Raw genomic sequence first — 25,244 nt, 5'->3', positions numbered from 1 at the left:
TTTTGGAATCGGGGTTGTACATCCGTCTACCGCCCTGACATGACAGAAGCTGTCAATTGTCCAATAAGCTAGTGGAACTGTCATGAAACTGTCATGAATATTTTCTGTAAAATGTGTTAGTAATAATCCCACATTATTTTTAAAAAGAAAAAAAACCCCACTGGATAAAAACCAATCTATCTTATGTAAATAAAGATACAAATTTTGTTATTCAGTGCTCAAGTGTTTGAGATACATTGCCTTGCAATTATGGTCAGGTTCCCTGTGGTGGTACATATACGCCATTCATATGGACATCGTATGGTCGCAAAAGCCATAAAAAATCAGGTTGATGCATTACCATATACTCCATGCTTTACATGAGGAGAACTCTGCTAAAAGAGATTTGTGGAGTTGTGTAGGTCAGGGTTTGCACTTGAACTTCCTGTAAAACACACACACACACAATATTGATAAACTTTTCTGATGACTAAAGATAAGACTATCTTGTCTTATCTTAGACACTAAGTGCCATTCACTCATTCATTTTCAGAAATTGCTTTATCCCAGTTTGGGTCATAGTGGATCTAGAGCCGATCTCAGGAACACTGGGCATGAGGTGGAAATACACTCTGGATGGACCGACAGTCCATGGCAGGTCTCTATGCACACAGTCACTGCATTAAACTTCAGCTCTAAACAATTAAGATGGATGTGTGCTTGCAAGTCAAGTGCTGGCTCACAGTGTTTGTCTGAAAAGTGAGGTAAACAATTCCTATTAGATATTTGGCATTTGATTCCTCTTTTTTTTGTGATGGTAGAGTATAAGTTACTGTTATTGTTGAAGTTACTAGCAATAATGTTATCATTATATAGGCTAAACTACTCCTCAGCTTAGTCTTTGGCTTATATAAGTATTTGGCTTCAACACCTATTTACATATTGGCAGGCTTATTGTCACACTTGCTACAGTTCTACAGAAAACATATAAACCCTGTATTTCATAGCAATAAAAATTACTTCCCCTTATTGAGCTAACTTACCTTTGGGCAGCAGATGCTCTGGATTCAGCCATATTTCTCTTTTGGTCAGCTAGCCCAGTTGTTCTGTCTTGGCAATGTGCACCCATGAACTTGGGGTAAAACTTCTGAAGGAGCACTGAAAGGGAGGTGGGTATTTATTTGGCTCTTTCTCCAGAATTGTGGACTTCATCTTTAATATTCTATTAGATATTTCATTTTTGAATAATATCACATGGGCTGTTGTAATGGTGTACTGAACATAAGCATATCTGTGATTCAGCCTGAGGTAATCACATCTTTCATGATGGTTTAATCACCTATTAAACAAGACCAATGGGCTGAATTTGTACACTGAATCATTTATAATACTGTTCATTACTTTTGCCTCAAACTAGTAGCATCTTTCTTTGGCATGAGAAAAGAGACGCCTACTCACTGAGGACTTGGATGATGGATTCGATTCAATAATTAATTTGGCAGAGAAAATATATGAAAGCAATTTCATACCTGATGGTATTTTAGACTGCATTCCAAACATGTGGCTACTTTGCAGAAATCCATTTAATGACTCAAAATCTTAAATGGTTAAAAATGACTATATTATTGAAAATAAAAGTTATTGGTATTTCACAACCTACTAAACCGTTTACTTTATTGCTCGGCTTATCCATGTGGTTATTCAGTTTGTATTTGCCTTTTTCTATATTTAATTGGCAGACTCGATAACTTACACAAATAACTTATTTTATTTTGATAGGGGCATGTAGCTTTTCAGAAAATTATTATACAAATACTCAAGCATAATTGTGTAACTCATTTTTAATCAGAATACAAGACAATGAACATCATTAAAGCATAATAAACTCTTTAGAAAAATAAAATATCCACAAAGATGAAGAAAACTTATACGTATGTTGGTGCATACAGTACATGCCCATGCAGTTGCCATTTTACATGTAACAAAGTTTTTGCAAAAAGAAAGCTTACAAAATGTTTAGAGTTGATGCTACAAGATACATTTACATCTGGAATCTGTTGTCTTGCAACAACAGTAAAGTTTCAATCTGCATAAACCCATTATAGATTTATACATATATTATCCATGCCAAAATTAACTGTTGAACTTTCAACATGAACAATGTGAATACTGTATACTGGTGAGCTATAGCAAGTAACCTGTCACACCTTGAAAGACTCGAGAGGTGCATAACATCTGTGAACAGTGTGACATCAGATGGTTCATCACAACAAGCAAAAGGCCACAAGCCAAAATAAATGCTATAGACAGAATAAATGCTATAGATGAGATTAAAGTTAATCTGCCTCAAAGTTAGAGTACGATGTGGCCTGAAAGCAATAATATGATTTTTAAAAAATTGCTTGTGCTGTGACTCAAACTGCGGACATGTTACTGGGTCAAAGTGCGGGTGATCCAGTCATCATAATGTGATATAATGGTGTAGAGTCCAGGCTTCTTGCTTGAACCACATTTCCTCCCTCCATTTGAAGTTATGCCCACGGCAATGCCCTTATAGAGCAGAGGACCACCAGAATCACCCTATAAGAGGAATAGATAGGCAAAAGAAAATTGCTTGAGGATGTGCAAACTAGGAAGGTTGGAATAACCTGGTTATAAAAAGGCAGGGGTGATGCTAGGGTCACTGGATTAAGTCCTGTAAGCCCAATTACAGTACTTCTAATAATGCACCCTTAATCACCCCTATTATATTAAGTTAAAATCAACGCATTGCACATCTGACAGACCAGGTACAGAACACACTGGCTTGCCAAACCAAAATTATGAACTTATTATAAACTTCTTGTGTGTTAATGAATAAATGACCACACCTGACAACAAGTGACACTTACACATGGATAAAATTGGATGGGGAAGGCAAAGGAGAGTGAAGAGGCCCACCTTTCTTTAGCGGAACTGCAAGCAGAACTCAAATCTGGTACTAAAATTTAATGCAAATGTAAATCTCATCACTGGTGCTATTAATCATCAATATTTTCCACAGATTGTAAATATTCTTGGGAGGTAGTTAGAGGACTGAGACTGGGAGAAAAAAATAGTTGGTTTTATACATATTTTAAAATATATTTTTAGTAAGATGGATGTTAAGTTGGAGTATGATGTAGATGTTAAGTAGATGTTATGAATGACAAAGTCTGACTATGTGTTATGTGTCATGTGGCTTATTCTCTGCTTCAATTCCTCTGTACTGAGGCCTGATGCCTCACTGCTGCTCTGTGAATTTTAGTCAAGCTGTCTCAACTGTTCCACTGACTGACTCTAGGGACTGACAATACAGTTTATTTATAGTATGCATGCATTTTACATTAATTAACATGCATTTCCTCTCAGGGTTGACTGCAATTAAAACTTTATCAGATTAAAATAAATCTTTGGGAGATTGTAATTTCGAACACTATCTGTGGAGCATTATTGGCTGGAAGGAAAGTATTACTCTCTCCACTGTTAAAGCGCTAGTTTTACGAAAATGACATCATAAAATCCCGGGTTTTCCGTCTGTGATATGCTTAAATAGGTTGTAAAATTGGTTCGAAAAGTTTTTTTTTTTGCATCTGAATTCCGTTCCAAAAATCACTTAAAGCTTGTCCGCCATTAGATCGCAGCGATTATGTGACGTCATACGCGCCACTGCTTTCTTCTGTGTCCACACTGGCTCCATAATATTCTCTGCAATGTGCGTTCTTGACACTAATTATTTTGAAAAAAACGACGAAAGCTACAAGGGGATGGTACACAAGCGTCATAATAAAAATTATATTATTTTATAGTTTTAAAGCGGAGCCCCATACGCACAGAGCGTGGATACATAAAGAAACCCATCGGGTTGTTATATGATGGTTTCAGTCTTGTGCGTGCCTCCACCATACCAGTGTCATAATTACCAGTCATACACACCGCCTAGTGGCCAGTGTTAGTAATTGCCAGTCATACACACCGCCTAGTGGCCAGTGTTAGTAATTGCCAGTCATACACACCGCCTAGTGGCCAGAGTTAGTAATTACAGTCATACACACCGCCTAGTGGCCAGTGTTAGTAATTGCCAGTCATACACACCGCCTAGTGGCCAGAGTTAGTAATTACAGTCATACACACCGCCTAGTGGCCAGTGTTAGTAATTGCCAGTCGTACACACCGCCTAGTGGCCAGTGTTAGTAATTACCAGTCCTACACACCGTCTAGTGGCCAAAGTTAGTAATTACAGTCATACACACCGCCTAGTGGCCAGAGTTAGTAATTACAGTCATACACACACACCGCCTAGTGGCCAGTGTTAGTAATTACCAGTCGTACACACCGCCTAGTGGCCAGAGTTAGTAATTACAGTCATACACACCGCCTAGTGGCCAGAGTTAGTAACCACAGTCATACACACACACCGCCTAGTGGCCAGTGTTAGTAATTACCAGTCGTACACACCGCCTAGTGGCCAGTGTTAGTAATTACCAGTCGTACACACCGCCTAGTGGCCAGTGTTAGTAATTACAGTCATACATACCGCCTAGTGGCCAGAGTTAGTAATTACAGCCATACACACACACCGCCTAGTGGCCAGAGTTAGTAATTACAGTCATACACACCGCCTAGTGGCCAGAGTTAGTAATTACGAGTCATACACACCGCCTAGTGGCCAATGTTAGTAATTACCAGTCGTACACACCGCCTAGTGGCCAGTGTTAGTAATTGCCAGTCATACACACCGCCTAGTGGCCAGTGTTAGTAATTACGAGTCATACACACCGCCTAGTGGCCACTGGCCAGCGTTAGCCGATACAGAAATAAAACAAAAGAGGCTGGCAGAAAATTTTACAACCCAGAAACAGATGGGAGCTCCGCTTTTAGGCAGTGCCTAAATCTATATATTATTTTAGATGACTATAGTAGTGAATATTATATTTTATTTAAATATAAATCTATATATATTATATTTAGGTGACTATAGTAGTAAATATCTGACTCTGGTGTGAGTAAGGTGACAAGTTTTATGTTTCATCTAATTTCGATAATTAAAAAAAGATTATTTGGTAGTGGGCACATAGGAAAGTGTATCAGACATGAGACCTCATGCTGCAAAATCTTTTTACATGATCCACAGATAGTATTTATGGCAAAGTGTGTGTGTGTGTGTGGCTGCGTACTCTAAAATCTTGGTTTTAGATCTCAGTTTTAATCTCGTGCAGCCACACACACACACACACACACACACACACACACACACACACACACTTACCAGTTAAGGATGTACAAAGAAATTCAGGAAAAATAGCACATACTCAAACAATGTCACATGCAGAGGTGGACAAAGTACCCAACTTCATTACTTAAGTCAAAGTACAGATCCCACTGGTCAAATGTTACTCCAATGCAAGTGAAAGTTGTACAGTCAAATTTTTACTTAAGTTAAAGTACTGAAGTATTTGCTTTTAAAAATACTTAAGTATTAAAAGTACAGTTTTGTCAACACATCGTTGTATTATTGCCACAACGCTTACAATACCTAATGTCGCTACCTAAGACAGAACTGTGAATTCACAAAATGAACCCATGCTGTGCCATCATAGTGGTTTAACGTTAAGCTACAGTGAAGCTCCACCTGACATGCTAGCAAACTCTTTTCAAACTTGAAATCATATTGGGTAGCTAACGCTCCTCAAAAAGAAAGATTTCTACATTGTTTATTTGGCAAGATTATGCTAAAACATATTTCTGAAAGGACTTCAGATAAGTTAACGTTATTGATGTTAGTGTAACTCCATTTTTACATGCTAACTAACAGTGTCCAAGTTAACTAGCTATGTGTAAACGTTAGCCGTGGACAAGGCAATGGCAACTTGGTGGGCAAATCCATAGAAAGTCGTTTGACTAATCAGACTACATAGCTATTGCAATGTTATCACTAGCTCTAAAAGCACACACAACTTCGTTGCAAGCTTTCTCTTGGAATAAAATCTTTATATACCTCCATATACTCCAGCAGGTTGGATGGCAAGTTTTTGTAGGCCGTAATGTGGTTTGTTTTCGGCAAACAAAGCAAACATTTAAAACAAAACTAATATTTAATCCTTTCAGAAAACTGAAAGATGGGTTCTAGGTAAAGCCATGAGTGCATGCATTCCCCAGAAGAACTGCCTCCTTCCATTCTGCCATCAACTGATCGTGTTCAAATAATGCTGCTGAGAAATCATTGAACTTGATTTTATACAGTCTATGGATGTGACGTGACCCTAGTGATTACTGACAGGCTGTCTCAGTCTCACCTGTGAAAAAAACAATCACATTTTAGAAAAGAAAAGATAAACACATCCACTTTCAAAGCTGCTTCATAGTAATGAGTAACGAGGACCTGGATAGAAATGCAGTGGAGTAAAAAGTACGATATTTGCTTTTCAAATGTAGTGAAGTTAAAGTCATAAGTTTCCAAAAAAAAAATAATACTCAAGTAAAGTACAGATACTCAAAAAGTGTACTTAAGTACAGTACTCATGTAAATGTACTTACTGTCCACCTCTGGTCACATGTAAACAATTACTTGATTGTTCAGATGTTTTATCAGATCAGGTTCAGGTCTGGAAAAATTGGTCCAAAAGCAATCTCACTGATGCTGATAAACCCAGGCCTGGGTTATAGGTATCGTTATCGGTCTGGTGTGACCACCAACTACATAAACTGCAGGCAACTGATTTATTTATAGTTATCATTATAGTTATAGTTATAGTTATGGTTATAGTTATCGGGATTGTGGGACCGGGCCTTTAGGCACACCAGATCCATTTCATTCTTAGGAATGTAATGGATTTGAAGTCAGATTAAATAAAGGAAATAAAAAATAGCAGAAATAAAGAATAAAACTTGTATATGTACCTGCTGAAACAGTTACTGGAGAATCAACCATAGTTTTAAATGTATTCACCCAGTTGCTCCGATTGACTTATATTTGTGTTTCCTTTTCTTTTACTTTATGTTCCAGCCTTTTAATTTTGGCCCACAGAGCATTTTTTTTAAATCTGATTTCAAAGTTAGGCAGTTCTCACACTGTAAACTAGAGGAAAGAGGTGGACTTGATGACAATGGCTGCCTTGTAAAGTCTGGAGTGAGAAAGTGGAGTTGTAAAAATCTTTTACGGTTGCAGAGATATAGTGATTTTAGTAAAAATTGATAACAGTAATTGCACGCGGGGACCCCCCACCTCTACCTAACATAGCACAAAATAGAAAGGGTCTACATGGTCCTAATTAGTACCGTTAGAACCAGAAAAGGTTGTAGTTTTATGAGCAGCTTAATTTTAGAGGTGAACCCTAACAAATTCCTGGCTGCTGTGTGCTCACTGCACACAATGCATATGGCACAACGTGTCACCCATTTCTGCTAGCTCCAGCGCTGAAAGTGAAAGTGCCTAACACAAGCTTGACACTTATTGTGCGATGGCACTTATGACTTTTGTTTCCAGATTGTAAGAACTGCTCCACATACCAGACATTGCTCAAATCCTTCTATGTGAATTTGCCTCACAAATTTATCTTTTTCAAAATGTATGGAGCAGTCACCAAACCGTCCTGTCTGTACAAATCGAACCCTTTCATTCCGTCAGTGTCCTGCCAACTTTGGGCTATAATGGATCAAAATTCCACTTTTTTTTATCAGCTACACTTGAACAGCCTTGAACAATGCACCTCTTAGGAGGCATGCTTTGGTTTTAATTTTGTTTTGGAAGAAAAAAAATTGTTAAAAATGTGCTACACTTTGCAAAGCAGATGAAGCCAGAAATGCCATGAACTTTCAAGCATTGTGCATATGACATCACTTCCTTTGAATTTACAATAACTTACCAGGAACGCATTCATGTAATGGTGGACTCAAAGAGCCAAACTTTACCAGCTAAATAGAACATGTTACTGGTCTCTTAAAATACAATTTAGACAGTAAACCATTTAACATGTCTAGTCTTGTAAGGTATAATTTCCAGGGGTGATGTCATTTTTGTAAGACTAGCATGTTAAACACTGACAGTAACCAATCAGAGTTGACTGTGAACTCTGGAAGTGGGCAGTTATTGCTTTCCTCCTTGTGTTCAGCTGCATGTTAATGTATTATGAGCAGCTGTTCTAAATAATTTGGTTGTTGGCTTCAAGTGTCTTGGAAGAAGCAGGTGTTACTCTTCACTTTCCCTGGTTGGTAGATGTTGTGCATTAAGGGAGAACCAGGTGGGAATGTCAAAATTTGTGGAAAAGAGGGAAGAGCACAACCAATGACTGATTCATAACACAGAGAGACAGTTTTAAATTTAAGATGAAAACTTACATCGCAGGTGTCCTTGCGTATCTTGCCAGCACAGAGCATATTTGTTGTAAAGGATTCCCCATAGGAGTTACTGCGACCACAGATCAATCTCTTTATAACAGCAACAGTCACCTCATGCAGTGTGTCTGGCCGGTTGCCCAGGTTGTCTAGTGAGCCCCACCCAGCAGTTTCCACAAGAGCCTCTGTATCAGGATCACTCCCTCCTGCTCTCTGGAACTCCAGAGGCTTCACTGCATCAGTCTCTGTGACTGGCTGATTTAGCTGCCAATTACAGAGGACATTATATACCAGTGGGACTCAACACAAGGTACAATGGTACAGTATACAAAATACCCTGCCAACCTGACCCTCTATTTCGTATTTCCTAATTTATTCCCAGACCTTATACTTTATTTACCTTGACCAAGGCAATATCATTATTGTAGTTCTCAACGTTGAAATCAGGATGATTATAGACTGTAGCCATATCAAACGTTTGTTTTGTGTCCTCTGCCTGAGAGAGCGAATGAGCACCCAACACCACCTTATAATTATTGCTGTAGTAGGAAGTGTACACACACACACACACACACACACACACACACACGTACAATTTTCTATGAACACATATTCTGAATAGTAGATGAACTTATTGCTTTAAAATGAACTAATCTCATGGAAAAGTGCCACTTGAAAGTCAGTCAGAAAGTTAATTTTATTAAAAATACATTTCTGAAAGTTTTATGATACTTTGACAATAGTGTGACAAAAGTGTGTGAACATATATCAGACTCAAACAATTTTGACACCATACTGACTCTAATACAATATGCTTTCAGTTTTTATGGCTCTTACCCATCCTGGAAGCAATGTGCAGCACTCATAACCCACTGACTGGAGATCAGAAATCCACCACAATGGTGTTTGCCTTCCAGCTGCAGTGAGACCATGTAGGGACGGGAATGTGGTGTAGATTCTGTGCCTCCTGTGATACATTCACCTTCATAGAGACACAAATGAGCATAATAAGCAGGTACTAATATCAAAAACAAGAACTGAAAAATTAGTTTAGCTTTGCAATAGAGTGTTTAATGCCTTAGCCCATGTTAAGAACTACATGACTGTAGTTCTTAACATGGGCTAAGGCATTAAACAATGCTGTATAGATAATAGTATTAACACAATTGCTTCAGTTCTATGTAAACCTGAGGAAGACAGGTTTCAGAGACAATGCTGCAGGCACCTGGAATAAACTTTTTATAAATTGACTTTTCTTATTACACATTTAAAATATCTATCAATTTAGTTGTGCACAGTTAATACATCACTTCCCCTCATGTTCTTTTATGTTGATTTATCTATTATGCGGTGTTTTTGGTCCTCTATTTGTTTGCAGTTTTACCCTCAATATGTTTCCAAAATTTACATAAATCTTAATTACTAAATTCATATATTCTACTCACCAGGGAGTAGTAAAGCATAGAAGAGAGCTGAAGCAAAGATCACTTGTAGAGAACCCATACTGAACGATCCTTTCTGCCCACTGCCTTGTTGAGAATGAATATGTTTAGAACATAACCCGTTAGCTTTATATAAGCTGGGAGTCTGCCTTTACAAGAAAAAATGCTGACTTCTTGGAAATCACTTCTATCTCCTCCTACAACATTTGTGTGATGCTGAGACTTGTCTCTTATCTCCACTTTGGCTCTGCTTCAACCTTATTGCTTCACCGTTGTATTTTCCAGTTTTCATTTCCAGATGTTTCCTGTATCCATTATCAAATCTCAATAGATTTGGCAAGTAACAATTATAAAAAGCCCAACTGCTTGACCAGCTCTTTTGTTAGTGACTTATATGACACACAAATACACAACTCTCGCTCTCTCTCTCTCTCACACACACACACACACACACACACACACACACACACACACACACACACACAGATAAATTACTTTCCGCCAGTAACAACATGTTCTTTTTGGAAGTTTGTTCTTTCTCATACACAGTTTCACAATTGTTTGAAAACACAGAAACTGGCAGGTCAAAAAAATTTGCTTATGGAAACTTACAGTCTCATCTGGAAAAACACCAGATTCAGAATACAGTCACTGGCCACTTTAATAGGAACTTGCTCTTGATTCTAAGATTCCTGTTCTTGGCTGGCAGGAGTGGAACCCAATGTGATCTTCTGCTGATGCATGCTGAGATGCTTTTCTGCTCACCATGGTTGTAAAGAGCGATTATATGAGTTACTATATCCTTTCTGGCAGCTTGAACCAATCTGGCTATTTTCCTCTGACCTCTCTTATCAACAAGATGTTTCCACCCACAGAACTGTTGCTCACTCAATGTTTTTTGTTTTTCACATGATTCTGTGTAAACTCTAGAGATTGTTGTGTGTGAAAACCCCAGAAGATCAGCAGTTTCTGAAATACTCAAAACATCCCATCTGGCACCAACACCCATGCCACAGTGAAAGTCACATAGATCACAATTTTTTCCATTCTGATGTTTGAAGTGAACATTAACTGAAGCTCTTGATTTGTATCTGCATGATTTTATGCACTGTGCTGCTGTCAAGGGATTGACTGATTAAATAACTGCATAAAACAGCAGGGGGATGGGTGTTCCTAATAAAGTGGCTGGTGAGTGTAGACTGTAATATTCTCATCTGTATATTTATAGGAAGTGAACCCATTTTGCATTGGTTTATTCCAACTTGTAAGTCCTAGGCTCCACCACTTCACTGACTTCTTGTAGAAATTGTGGATCCCAAATGAGGCGGCATGGTGGTGTAGTGGTTAGCACTGTCGCTTCACAGCAAGAAGGTCCGGGTTCGAGCCCAGTGGCCGGCGAGGGCCTTTCTGTGTAGAGTTTGCATGTTCTCCCCGTGTCCGCGTGGGTTTCCTCCGGGTGCTCCGGTTTCTCCCACAGTCCAAAGACATGCAGGTTAGGTTAACTGGTGACTCTAAATTGACCGTAGGTGTGAATGTGAGTGTGAATGGTTGTCTATGTGTCAGCCCTGTGATGACCTGGTGACTTGTCCAGGGTGTACCCCGCCTTTCGCCCGTAGTCAGCTGGGATAGGCTCCAGCTTGCCTGCGACCCTGTAGAACAGGATAAAGCGGCTACAGATAATGAGATGAGATGAGATGAACCCATTTTGCGTTGGTTTTTTCCAACTTGTAAGTCCTGGGCTCCACCACTTCACTGACTTCTTGTAGAAATTGTGGATCCTATTCCCAAATGAGGTGGCACGGTGGTGTAGTGGTTAGCACTGTCGCCTCACAGCAAGAAGGTCTGGGTTCGAGCCCCATGGCCGGCGAGGGTCTTTCTGTGTGGAGTTTGCATGTTCTCCCCGTGTCTCCAGCCAGATTGGATGGAGAGTGTCTGTGAACAGCAATTTTCAAGTCTTGCCACAGATGCTCAATGGGATTTAGGTCTGGACATTGACTGGGCCATTCTAACACATGAATATTCTTTGATCTAAACCATTCCATTGTAGCTCTGGCTGTATGTTTAGGGTCATTGTCTTGCTGGAAGGTGATTCTCCTTTCCAGTCTCAAGTCTTTTGCAGCCTCCAGCAGGTTTTCTTCCAGGATTGCCCTGTATTTAGCTCCATCCATCTTCCCATCAACTCTGACCAGCTTCCCTGTCCCTGCTGAAGAAAAGCATCCCCATAGCATGATGCTGCCACCACCATGTTTCACAGTGGGGATGGTGTGTGCAGGGTGATGAGCAGTGTTAGTTTTCCGCCACACATAGCGCTTTGCATTTAGGCCAAAAAGTTCAACTTTGGTCTCATCTGACCAAAGCACCTTCTTCCACATGTTTGCTGTGTCCCCTACATGGCTTCTGGCAAACTCCAAATGGGACTTCTTATGCCTGTCTTTCAACAATGGCTTTCTTCTTGCCACTCTTCCAAAAAGGCCAGATTTGTGGAGTGTACGACTTATAGTTGTCTTGTGCACAGATTCTCCCACCTGAGCTGTGGATTTCTGCAGCTCCTCCAGAGTGATCATGGGCCTCTTGGCTGCTTCTCTGACCAGTGCTCTCCTTGCTCGCTCTGTCAGTTTAGGTGGACAGTCATGTCTTGGTAGGTTTGCAGTTGTGCCATACTTTTTCCATTTTTGAATGATGGATTGAACAGTGCTTCTTGAGATGTTCAGAGCTTGGGATATTTTTTATAATCTAACCCTGCTTTAAACTTCTCCAGAACTTTATCCCTGACCTGTCTGGTGAGTTCTTTGGTCTTCATGATGCTATTTGTTCTTCAGTGTTCTCTAACAAACCACTGAGACCTTCACAGAACAAGTGTATTTATGCTGAGAGTAAATTACACACAGTAGGACTCTATTAACTAATTAGATGACTTTTGAAGGCAATTGATTGCACTGGATTGTATTTAGAGGTATCAGAGTACAGGGGGCTGAATACTAATGCACACCACATTTTTCAGATTTTTATTTGTTTAAAATTTTGAAGACCATTTATCATTTTCATTTCACTTCACAATTATGTGCTACTCTATGTTGGTCTATCACATAAAATCTCAATAAAAAACTTTTAATTTTGTGGTTGTAAGGTGGAAAAACGTGAAAAAGTTCAAGGGGTATGAATACTTTTTCAAGGCACTGTATACACTCAAGAAGTGTTTGAGATCAAAATATAAATAGGAAAAGATATACCAGAATTTAATCATTCATTACGTGATGTTTACATCTAGATGTGGTTAAACAACTTGGAACATGGAACTGTTTGTTTAAACTCACCCATTTTTCAAGAATATTAGAACATGTGACTGATGGTGTTTCTTGTTGTCCAGATGTGACCTGTTAGATTGACTGCTTACAGTGGTGCTTGAAAGTTTGTGGACCCTTTAGAATTTCCTATATTTCTGCATAAATATGACCTAAAACATCATCAGATTTTCACACAAGTCCTAAAAGTAGATAAAGAGAACCCAGTTAAACAAATGAGACAAAAATATTATACTTGGTCATTTATTTATTGAGGAAAATGATCCAATATTACATATCTGTGAGTGGCAAAAGTATGTGAACCTTTGCTTTCAGTATCTGGTGTGACCCCCTTGTGCAGCAATAACTGCAACTAAACGTTTCCGGTAACTGTTGATCAGTCCTGCACACCGGCTTGGAGGGATTTTAGCCCATTCCTCCATACAGAACAGCTTCAATTCTGGGATGTTGGTAGGTTTCCTCACATGAACTGCTCGCTTCAGGTCCTTCTACAACATTTCGATTGGATTAAGGTCAGGACTTTGACTTGGCCATTCAAAAACATTAACTTTATTCTTCTATAACCATTCTTTAGTAGAACAACTTGTGTGCTTAGGGTAGTTGTCTTGTTGCATGACCCACCTTCTCTTGAGATTCAGTTCATAGACAGATGTCCTGACATTTTTCTTTAGAATCCGCTGATATAATTCAGACCACCAATGATGGCAAGCCGTCCTGGCCCAGATGCAGCAAAACAGGCCCAAACTATTGGCCCTTTTCCACTACCCTTTTTCAGCTCACTTCAGCTCGCTTCAGCTCACTTCAGCCCGACACGGCTCGCGTTTCGACTACCAAAGAACGGCACGACTCAGCTCGCTTCAGCCCTGCTTAGCCCCTAAAACTCGCACGATTTTGGAGTGGGGCTGAAGCGAGCCAAACCGAGCCGAGTGAGGCTGGGGGCGTGAGCAGACACTCCCCTGTGGACTGATTGGTGAGGAGGAGTGTCCTCACATGCCCACACACGCCCCGCGAGCACGCTGGGATCTGTAAACACCGTAAACCCGGAAGAAGAAGAATTACAAGAATTTCTGAAGCCTTATGCGCCTTGCCTCATCTATACACTCTTGCCAGTATCTGTTGGCGTTGTCGGTGACAACAAGCCACAGAACCAAGACCAGCAACACTAACGACTCCATGTCCTCCATGTTTATTGTTTACTATTCGGGTCGTGAGACTACCACTTAAAAGCTCACTGATGTCACTGTTTGCACTGCTTAACGACATCACATGACGTCCACCCACTTTCGCCAACTCCACCCAATGTGTCCACCCACTTCCAGCCAGCACGGTTGTAGTCGAAATGCAACTCCAACAGCCCCGCTCAGCTCGACTCAGCCCAACTCAGCACGGCACAGCTCAGCCCGACTCAGCCGCGTTTGTAGTGGAAAAGCGGCATATGATACTACCACCACCATGTTTCACAGATGGGATAAGGTTCTTCTGCTGGAATGCAGTGTTTTCTCCAAACATAATGTTTCTGATTTAAACCAAAAAGTTCCATTTTGGTCTCATCCGTCCACAAAACATTTTTCCAATAGCCTTCTGGCTTGTCCACGTGATCTGAGGTCCTCAGAAATCTCCTTTGTTCGTGCCATGATACACTTCCACAAACATGTGTTGTGAAGATCAGACTTTGATAGATCCCTGTTCTTTAAATAAAACAGGGTGCCCACTCACATCTGATTGTCATCCCATTGATTGAAAACACCTGACTCTAATTTCACCTTCAAATTAACTGCTAATCTTAGAGGTTCACATACTTTTGCCACTCACATACAGTATGTAATATTGGATCATTTTTCCTCAGTAAATAAATGACCAAGTATAATATTTTTTGTCTCATTTGTTTAACTGGGTTCTCTTTATCTACTTTTCGGACTTGTGTGAAAATCTGATGATGTTTTAGGTCATATTTATGCAGAAATATAGAAAATTCTAAAGGGTTCGCAAACTTTCAAGCACCACTGTATATAATTAATAGCTCTGAATGTATACTCTTAGTTTGAGCCCTGGGTTTTTACTATGAAGACTGCTTTTTTTTAATTAAAAAGGATATACCAACATGAAGCCCATTGAGCTATTTATGGGAGAAAAGCAAGCTGCTTTGCAGCTGGGAAAAGAGAGAAAATAGATCTGAGCCCTTGCACAATACAACAAGTTGAAATGTCATGAAAAAGAAGGAATACACTGGTGTACCAACAACCAGACACTGAACAGGTCATCCAAGGAAAACAACAGCAGCTGATGACAAAAACATTGTGATAGCTGTTAAGAAAACCCCCAAAACAAGTCAGTGACATCACCAACATCCTCCACAGGGCAGGGGTATCACAACCCACTGTTTGACAAAGACTTCAAAAGTAAAAATATAAAGGCCACACCACAAGAAAAGGTCAGATTGGAATTCACAAAGAAATCCAGAAATGAGCCAAAAAAGTTCTGGAACCAAGATTAACCTCTACCAAAGTGATGGAAAGGCCAAAGAGTGAAGAAAGGATCTGCTCATGGTCCAAATATATGAGCTCATTGGTTAAACATGGTGGAGGTCTCATGGCACAGGCTCACTGTATTTACCAAGCTATTGTTTTATCATTTCCCCCTTATTTTCTTTTTTTATAGCTTGATTATGCTTTATTGGGGAATGGCATGATTGCTTTAAGGTCTCTTGCATCTGTGTTCTGTGTGCATTTCCAGTATGTACAGAGGTGGACTGAATCATTTCTGACTTTCAGTGACACAGAGGAGCTCCTGTGTTTTTTTTTTTAATGGATGAAAAGTTCAAGACCTTCAGCCAGTTATGTTACAAAAATCATGTCATATTACTCCGCTCAGAAATTTAGAAGGCTGCTCCCTTAGCTGTAGCTGTAGGTGAGTTCTGCTGCACTCCAATATACTGCACTGCAGAGCAGCTTAGTGGTCATACACCATAAACATAAGCCCGTTAGTTTACTTAAACAAATAATAATAATAATTAAAAAGCCACACTCAGATATGTGAATTTTCAAATGCAGAAATTCTGCCCCACTGATGGGACAAAATACTTGAACTTTTTTTACAAACTATAAAAAAATGAAATAAAACTGACACCTCTAAAATTATGTCGTTATGTTGATTCATCACACTTCTTTGATTTTTTTTGAAAATTCCATTGCTTTAATCTGTCCGCCCTGTGATGACCTGGCGACTTGTCCAGGGTGTACCCCACCTCTCGCCCATAGTCAGCTGGGATAGGCTCCAGCTTGCCTGTGATCCTGCACAGGATAAGTGGCTACAGATAATGGATGGATGGATGGATGGATTGCTTTAAGCCTTATCACAGATTTGGCAACAGCCTGGGAATTCACAGGGAAGACTGTGTTCCCTGATTCAGATCATTCATATCAGATCAGTAGTCTGTTTTGATGATCCAAAAAAAAATTAAATAAAATAAATAAAAATAAAAATTGCTTCCAGGGTATGTAACTTAACCCTACTCCCCCCCACCAAAAAAAAAAGCCCTTGTAAATTTCCAGTAGCTGACTGGCAGAGTTACCATGTACATATTATAATTAATATCAAATACTGATACTATCTTCTGTATTGATGATGATAATCATTGTCTATTAGTATTGTGTGCTACTGATGATGAGACTCTATTAACACTGTACTCTGTTGAGAATAAAATCACTCATTGATAATCAAAATCACGCCTCAACATTTAGTCTGTAGAAATTAGTGAAAATGGATGCCACTTCACCTATTTTCTGAACAAAGGTCTGCCAAGTACAGTCCTCTCATGTCACCCAGGCAGAAGACATATGGCCCTTTTCCACTACCCTTTTTCAGCTCACTTCAGCTCGCTTCAGCTCACTTCAGCCCGACACGGCTCGCGTTTCGACTACCAAAAACCAGCACGACTCAGCTCGTTTCAGCCCTGCTTAGCCCCTAAAACTCGCACCGTTTTGCAGTGGGGCTAAAGCGAGCCAAACCGTGCCGAGTGAGGCTGGGGGCGTGAGCAGACACTCCCCTGTGCACTGATTGGTGAGGAGGAGTGTCCTCACATGCCCACACACGCCCCGCGAGCACGCTGGGATCTGTAAACACCGCAAACCCGGAAGAAGAATAATTACGAATTACGAGAATTTCTGAAGCCTTATGCGCCTCGCCTCATCTATACGCTCTTGCCAGTATCTGTCGGCGTTGTCGGTGACAACAAGCCACAGCACCAAGACCAGCAACACTAACGACTCCATGTCCTCCATGTTTATTGTTTACTATCCGGGTCGTGAGACTACCGCTTAAAAGATCACTGAATCAGTGACAGACAGAGCATCGTGGACGAGTTCGCGGAGCGCAAGGCTCGTCGTATGCCCTTCAAATAATGCGCGCAGTAGGCTATTGATGTTTTATTATGAGCCATGTACAGTATGTCGCCGAATGTTTTTTGTTTGAGTTACATGTTCGTTTGAAGGACTTAATGTACAAAATAACATAGTTGCACCCCGGAGTGTTGAAATTGGTAAACACAGTGCATTCAATGAGGTTTCCACCGCCCTCCTTTTATTTCTGACTCTTCCTGTCACCGTTGCAACCTCTGAGCGCTCATTCGTATGCCCTTCAAATAATGTGCGCAGTATAGGCTATTGATGTTTTATTATGAGCCATGTACAGTATCCTAATGTTTTTTGTTTCTGAGTTACATGTTCGTTTGAAGGACTTGATGTACTAAATAACATAGTTGCACCCGGTAGTGTTGAAATTGGTAAACACCGCAGTTGCGGACATTTTGTAGCCTAAAATGATGTTATGATAAGCTTTAATAAAGGGCCCGGTCATTTGCCCCGCCCCCGGCCCGGCTCTGACTTGTTCCGCCACTGTCACTGATGTCACTGTTTGTGCTGCTTAACGACATCACGTGACGTCCACCCACTTTCGCTAACTCCACCCAATGTGTCCACCCACTTCCAGCCAGCACGGTTCAGCGCGGTTGTAGTCGAAATGCAACTTCAACAGCCCCGCTCAGCCCGACTCAGCTCGACTCGGCACGGCACGGCTCAGCCGCGTTTGTAGTGGAAAAGCGGCAATAGTGTTGAATGGCATTTCAACCACTGTTCAATTATGTCTGAACTAGTATTGTAATCAAGACCACCTAAACCGAGACCAAGTCATGACCAAGAACAAAGTGTATCGAGACCAAGATAAGCCAAGACTTTGAGGGGTTGAGATTTTACCAAGCATTTGTTTTTACATTTTGTTCAACAGAAATACTATTAGGCGGCACGGTGGTATAGTGGTTAGCGCTGTCGCCTCACAGTAAGAAGGTCCGGGTTCGAGCCCCGTGGCCGGCAAGGGCCTTTCTGTGCGGAGTTTGCATGTTCTCCCCGTGTCTGCGTGGGTTTCCTCCGGGTGCCCCGGTTTCCCCCACAGTCCAAAGACATGCAGGTTAGGTTAACTGGTGACTCTAAATTGACCGTAGGTGTGAATGTGAGTGTGAATGGTTGTCTGTGTCTATGTGTCAGCCCTGTGATGACCTGGCGACTTGTCCAGGGTGTACCCCGCCTTTCGCCCGTAGTCAGCTGGGATAGGCTCCAGCTTGCCTGTGACCCTGTAGAAGGATAAAGCGGCTAGAGATAATGAGATGAGATGAGATGAGAAATACTATTAGGAGCAGTAAACACTAAAAAAAAAGAGGCATGACAACACTGCTTTTATAAAATAATTAATAATCTTAGGTACAAAAATGTCGTGCAATTTTATAAGAAAATGAGCTGTACATTTTACTGAGCATCTTGCAGAACCAGCCACAGTTCTTCTGGACACTTTGTCACACTTCCTTCTTTTTTTTTCAGCAAAACCCAGCAGTTGTCTGTAAAGTGATTTCTTTTATAATATGCCACTTTCTTTACTGACATACAAATATTTTTCTGGAACACTTCTTTTTTTTTTTGTACTGACTCACTAATGCTCAAGTCTTAAAATAAACATCTGTAACAGTACTTGAAAAAAAAAAAAGCTTTTGCACAGTATTGTGTACACAACATGTAGCAGATATCCAAAACACACTCACACACTCACAACACCCGGGCTTAAAGACATGATCAAATATAGAATGTACAGTAAGGTTATTAAAACAGAGTAATATACAATATAAAATATAAAGGGGAATGAAACAGAATTAGCATACACTCTGCAAAATAATGGTATGGTAATTAACCAACAGATGTCATTTTAATATACACTGCAACCCCTCTATAATGAACCCCTTGGGGGGAAGAAACTTGAAATCCTAAACTGCTTTAATTTTAGGCACATTCTCCTGATCATGAATTACTCCTTCTGAGTCACTATCACAGCTCATTGACTGAAGAATGGAGGCGATGATTTCTTTGTCTGTTATGGAAATGATGGAGGTTACCGGTGTATTGGTGTCAATGTCCATCCACTGACTCACTATGTTTTCTAATCTTCATTCAGTTCATTCATGTGTTGCAAATCACCAAAGATGTCAGAAGTCATTTTGTCCTTTTATTGATCCTTTGATCACCATTCTCGATAATTGTTAGTGATCAACACCCAAGCAAGGCTCGTTAAGCCTTTGTTTTGTGGCATTAACACATATTGTTAACTTGACTTCAGACTTGATTATGTATTATTTGTCTCTGGGGGAAAAGGGGCACATGGCTCCGTGATGTTTTTTTTTTGAAGACTCTGACTCATTTTCATTAAAGGTGGGGGACATGAAGTTAGTTTGTTATATGAGAAAGTTCATAGGAAAAGAGTACGTTATAGCGGGGTTGCAGTGTATAAACATTTGGTTGGTCTAGCCCAAATAGTCTCTAAGTAACAGAGAAAAATTCAAAAAGTGTTGTAACTGTCTCCAGTTTCCCCTACAATATACAGCAACGGGGAATGAAACAGAATTAGTGTAGGTACACTTGACAAAATAATGCACTAAAGTGTAAAGTGATTGGCAAATAAAAAGGTATTCAATTATTACAGGTGTAATAACATTTCAGTGTAATAAGAATGTAATAACAGGTGCAATTTGTGACGTAATAATGTAATACATGTAAACTATCAAGGTAATAATACCTGTAGTAACACATGAAATGTAATAACGTGCAATAATGATGCAGTAACATGTAGTAGCAGTGTAATAACATGCAATAGAATGCAATTAAAATGTAATAATGTAATAACAGGCGTAATAAGCAGCATAACAATATAATAACATGTAATAACGTGTAATAACAGGTGTAATGTGTAATGTAATTACAAATGTAATAAGCAGTATAATTAAGCAGTGTAATAACATGTGCAATAACAAAATAACATGTAATAAGTATAATAATGCATGTAATAGCATGTGTAATAACAGTGTAATAATGTTTTGTGGTGTGTGTGTGTGTGTGTGTGTGTGTGTGTGTGTAGTGTTGTGTGCGTACCTGTGTTGTGTAGTGTCAAGTGTCCCTGTAGTGAGCAGTCAGTAAGGAGCCCAGATTTAGGGAGGGAACCACTGAGAGTCAGCTTTAGAGACTCCACTGAACCCTACACACACACACACACACACACACACACACACACACACACACACACACACACACTTCTTTTCAGCATGGTTTTTAGCTATTTAGTATGGACATAAAATGTGTGTCCCTGTTCCCACTAGAACAGTGCATTGGAGTTTGTCCTCATTAATTTATATTAAATATCTCACTATTGTAAAGGTTTGAAGTGGACAAGGTCAGCAAGCAGAGGAAGGGGTATCAAAAAATAATTTCTGTTAAATTACAGGTGTAGTACAAGATTACACTATACTCCAAACCCAGAAGGTGAGATTTTGTTGTTTAATTTACATTCTTAAAATAAAAAGAAGGCATATAGTCACCCAATTCATGATTTGATTCCACTCATATTATTTCTGAAAAATTATTAAATTAAGAACATTTTATATATATATATATATATATATATATATATATATATATATATATATATATATACAACATTTATTTTCCTGTCTTTTATCAACTTAAACATTCCTTTTGTTAAAAAAACCTTTTGCTTCATTTTCTTAATAACCCATGATTTACCCACATTTAAAATATAGCTTAAGTAAAATATTCCTTTTATTCAAAATGATAATTTTAAAATGGCAATTTAGTGATATCCCCACAGTTGTGGTCTTGACCAGTCTTGAAATAAAATCCCAAGTCCTCTATATCTGAGACCAAGACAAGACTGAGTAAAAATGTGGTCAGTTCTGAGACAAGACTAAGACCTTCAAAAAGTGGACTTGAGACTGGTCAATCATTGTTGTGTCCAATATTGCTGCTACACTTGTCCTTATTGTCAGTAGTTTACAGACAATCGTTCCACTGTTCTGTTGTCCTGTCTAGTTAATGTGCACTCTTCTGTCTATTTATTGTACTTTTATTTTTTTTTTATTTGACTCACACTGTCCTGTATCTGCACTTTATCTAGTTCTGTGTACTGTGTTATTATTGTTATGTGTTACAGCATGGTCCTGGAGAAATTCCATTTCATTCTAATGTGTATGATCTATCTAGAAGAATGACAATGCAAACATGCACTTGACTTGATTTGACTTTACTTTTGCAGTCCCAATGACAAACAGTCAGTCAGCCACCAGTATGCAGAGAATGTTGTTTTGTACACCTTTGGGGTAGATCCAGTTCTGTCTGTAAATAAATCCATTTTTGCCCTGCTGTGGTGTTCCAAATTAGCAGAACCTCTACTGGCAGGGAGAAATCCTAAGGGAAAGCCCCAAAGAAGAATATGTGTACTGGACCAGTGCCTCAGGATATGCATGTGAGTTTCTGTTTAACTACTATTACCTGCTTCTGTGATGTAGACGACAAGCACCAAATCACATCAACATTCCTAGTTTTCTTGCTGGGGTTGTTTTGGCCAACATCCCTGCCAGATGCAGAAAGGGCACTGTTTGGCCTCATCTGGTCCCTTGACCTCCAACCCTGATTCCAAAAAAGTTGGGACAAAGTACAAATTGTAAATAAAAATGGAATGCAATGATGTGGAAGTTTCAAAATTCCATATTTTATTCAGAATAGAACATAGATGACATATCAAATGTTTAAACTGAGAAAATGTATCATTTAAAAAGAAAAATTAGGTGATTTTAAATTTAATGACAACAAAATATCTCAAAAAAGTTGGGACAAGGCCATGTTTACCACTGTGAGACATTCCCTTTTCTCTTTACAACAGTCTGTAAACGTCTGGGGACTGAGGAGACAAGTTGCTCAAGTTTAGGGATAGGAATGTTAACCCATTCTTGTCTAATGTAGGATTCTAGTTGCTCAACTGTCTTAGGCTACGTTTACATTAGACCGTATCTGTCTCGTTTTCTTCGCGGATGCACTGTCCGTTTACATTAAACCACCTGGAAAAGCTGGGAAACGGGAATCCGCCAGCGTCCACGTATTCAATCTAGATCGTATCTGGTCCGGTGCTGTGTAAACATTGAGATACGCGAATACGCTGTGCTGAGCTCTAGCTGGCGTCCTCATTGGACAACGTCACTGTGACATCCACCTTCCTGATTCGCTGGCGTTGGTCATGTGACGCGACTGCTGAAAAACGGCGCGGACTTCCGCCTTGTATCACCTTTCATTAAAGAGTATAAAAGTATGAAAATACTGCAAATACTGATGCAAATACTGCCCTTTGTGTAGTTATGATTGTCTTTAGGCTTGCCATCCTTCCACTTGCAAATAGTAAGTGATATGCACTGGGATCACACACACAGCGGCTCAGTCCCGAATCGTGGCTTGTGCACTTTACTCGCGCGCTGTGTGAGCTGCGCAGGGCCGGAGTGCGCACCCTCCAGAGGGCACTCGCTGTTCAGGGCGGAGTGATTTGGAGCGCAGGATGCCTGCGGAGCCGAGCGTATCCGTGTATTGGTGTTGCTGTGTGCACGGCTAACGGTTTTAGTGTAAACGTGAATCGTTTTAAGAACGTTAATCTGATGATCCGCTGATTCGACGTAATGTAAACGTAGCCTTAGGTCTTTTTTGTCATATCTTCCGTTTTATGATGCGCCAAATGTTTTGTATGGGTGAAAGATCTGGACTGCAGGCTGGCTAGTTCAGTACCCGGACCCTTCTTCTATGCAGCCATGATGCTGTAATTGATGCAGTATGTGGTTTGGCATTGTCATGTTGGAAAATGCAAGGTCTTCCCTGAAAGAGACGTCGTCTGGATGGGAGCATATGTTGCTCTAGAACCTGGATATACCTTTCAGCATTGATGGTGTCTTTCCAGATGTGTAAGCTGCCCATGCCACATGCACTAATATAACCCCATACCATCAGAGATGCAGGCTTCTGAACTGAGCACTGATAACAACTTGGGTCGTCCTTCTCCTCTTTAGTCTGAATGACACGGCGTCCCTGATTTCCATAAAGAACTTCAAATTTTGATTCGTCTGACCACAGAACAGTTTTCCACTTTGCCACAGTCCATTTTAAATGAGCCTTGGCCCAGAGAAGATGTCTGCGCTTCTGGATCATGTTTAGATACGGCTTCTTCTTTGAACTATCGAGTTTTAGCTGGCAACGGCGGCTGGCACGGTGAATTGTGTTCACAGATAATGTTCTCTGGAAATATTCCTGAGCCCATTTTGTGATTTCCAATACAGAAGCATGCCTGTATGTGATGCAGTGCCGTCTAAGGGCCTGAAGATCACGGGCACCCAGTATGGTTTTCCGGCCTTGACCCTTACGCACAGAGATTCTTCCAGATTCTCTGAATCTTTTGATGATATTATGCACTGTAGATGATATGTTCAAACTCTTTGCAATTTTACACTGTCGAACTCCTTTCTGATATCGCTCCACTATTTGTCAGCGCAGAATTAGGGGGATTGGTGATCCTCTTCCCATCTTTACTTCTGAGAGCCGCTGCCACTCCAAAATGCTCTTTTTATACCCAGTCATGTTAATGACCTATTGCCAATTGATCTAATGAGTTGCAATTTGGTCCTCCAGCTGTTCCTTTTTTGTACCTTTAACTTTTCCAGCCTCTTATTGCCCCTGTCCCAACTTTTCTGAGATGTGTTGCTGTCATGAAATTTCAAATGAGCCAATATTTGGCATGAAATTTCAAAATGTCTCACTTTCGACATTTGATATGTTGTCTATGTTCTATTGTGAATATGTACAATATCCGTTTTTGAGATTTGTAAATTATTGCATTCCATTTTTATTTACAATTTGTACTTTGTCGCAACTTTTTTGGAATCGGGGTTGTACCTTCATAATCAAAGCTGCTTTGTCTTTCAGCAAAATAACCCATAACTCTTCTCATTATTGACTTTGAAGACTACAGGGTTTACACATTTCAAATCAGAAGGGTCTTCATTCTTGTCACTCTGTCACTCATAGCAGCCAATCATCTAGATAGCAAAGTACACACAGGGGCTCTCAGATGACTTGGACACACTTTGTTAACACGTTGAGGGCTAACCAAAAAAGGAAGGATACTGTTTATGCGGAGCTGAAGAAATGGTCTGTGTTCCACATCACTTGGAATGTTATCTTTTGATCGACTTGTGCTTTTTCATTGCTCATATCACATCTGGTATGCACAGCATGTAAAGGCAGTTATTTTAAGAACACATCTAGGTATGCTGAATGGGGAGCATTCTCGCTCCATTTTTTTAGAATTAAGAATTACTTTGGAAAAAAATTCTCTACTGCCCGTTTTTACTGGCTGTGGACAGTGTGTGTCCTCAGCCACTGATCTGATGTTATTGTCCAGTGCTGGAATTTTCTTGTGCTTCAGGTGAATAAATCATGCTTTGGCAATTCAGTCAGTGTTTACCCTGATGTGAACCCACCGCTTGTGTTTTTTTTGCCCTGACTTGTTCTCATCTGTTGCCACAGTACCAGTGTGGTACAAATTGTTTCCTGCATAACTCCATACATCCATGTTTGTGGTCTTTGAAACTCAATTATTCAGAAATAATGTGACCATGGTTAATGGATGCTACTGATTGCCCTCTGGATGCTTAGTTTGTGTTTCAACCACCTCCTAAACATGTGCCACAAAGAACAGACACCAGCAGCAGGTTGTGCAAAGTTGTTTTTTTTTTTAAATATTTTTTTAA

At 40.0% G+C, this 25,244-nt stretch overlaps 1 protein-coding gene across 2 annotated transcripts; it reads right to left on the bottom strand.

Annotated features, from left to right (window-relative positions):
* Nucleotides 1–1,802: 1,802 nt before the first annotated feature.
* Nucleotides 1,803–9,889, bottom strand: cfd (complement factor D (adipsin)). Of its 2 annotated transcripts, none has more exons than XM_060925707.1 (5): nucleotides 9,777–9,888; nucleotides 9,169–9,313; nucleotides 8,732–8,870; nucleotides 8,335–8,595; nucleotides 1,803–2,559 (listed from the first exon to the last, which is right to left on the bottom strand). In XM_060925707.1, the coding sequence occupies exons 1-5, from the start codon at nucleotides 9,832–9,834 to the stop codon at nucleotides 2,410–2,412; spliced, it is 753 nt and encodes a 250-aa protein (XP_060781690.1). In that variant the 5' UTR covers nucleotides 9,835–9,888; the 3' UTR covers nucleotides 1,803–2,409. The 2 variants fall into 2 exon arrangements, with proteins under 2 accessions (XP_060781690.1, XP_060781691.1); XM_060925708.1 differs by lacking the exon at nucleotides 1,803–2,559 and adding an exon at nucleotides 3,914–6,293 and having other exon boundaries at nucleotides 9,777–9,889.
* Nucleotides 9,890–25,244: the final 15,355 nt, after the last annotated feature.

Source organism: Neoarius graeffei, chromosome 7 (assembly GCF_027579695.1).
Source record: "Neoarius graeffei isolate fNeoGra1 chromosome 7, fNeoGra1.pri, whole genome shotgun sequence".
NCBI classification, from domain to species: Eukaryota; Metazoa; Chordata; class Actinopteri; order Siluriformes; family Ariidae; genus Neoarius; species Neoarius graeffei.
Note: the sequence above shows the minus strand (reverse complement) of the source record. Positions and strands in the feature narration are given on the sequence as shown.

Coding starts and splice junctions, on each gene's coding strand:
- cfd (XM_060925707.1), bottom strand. CDS start 9,834: ATGGGTTCTCTACAAGTGATCTTTGCTTCAGCTCTCTTCTATGCTTTA. Junction 9,314..9,776: donor CTATGCTTTACTACTCCCTG/GTGAGTAGAATA, acceptor GTCTCTATGAAG/GTGAATGTATCACAGGAGGC. Junction 8,596..8,731: donor ATGATATTGCCTTGGTCAAG/GTAAATAAAGTA, acceptor TGTAATTGGCAG/CTAAATCAGCCAGTCACAGA.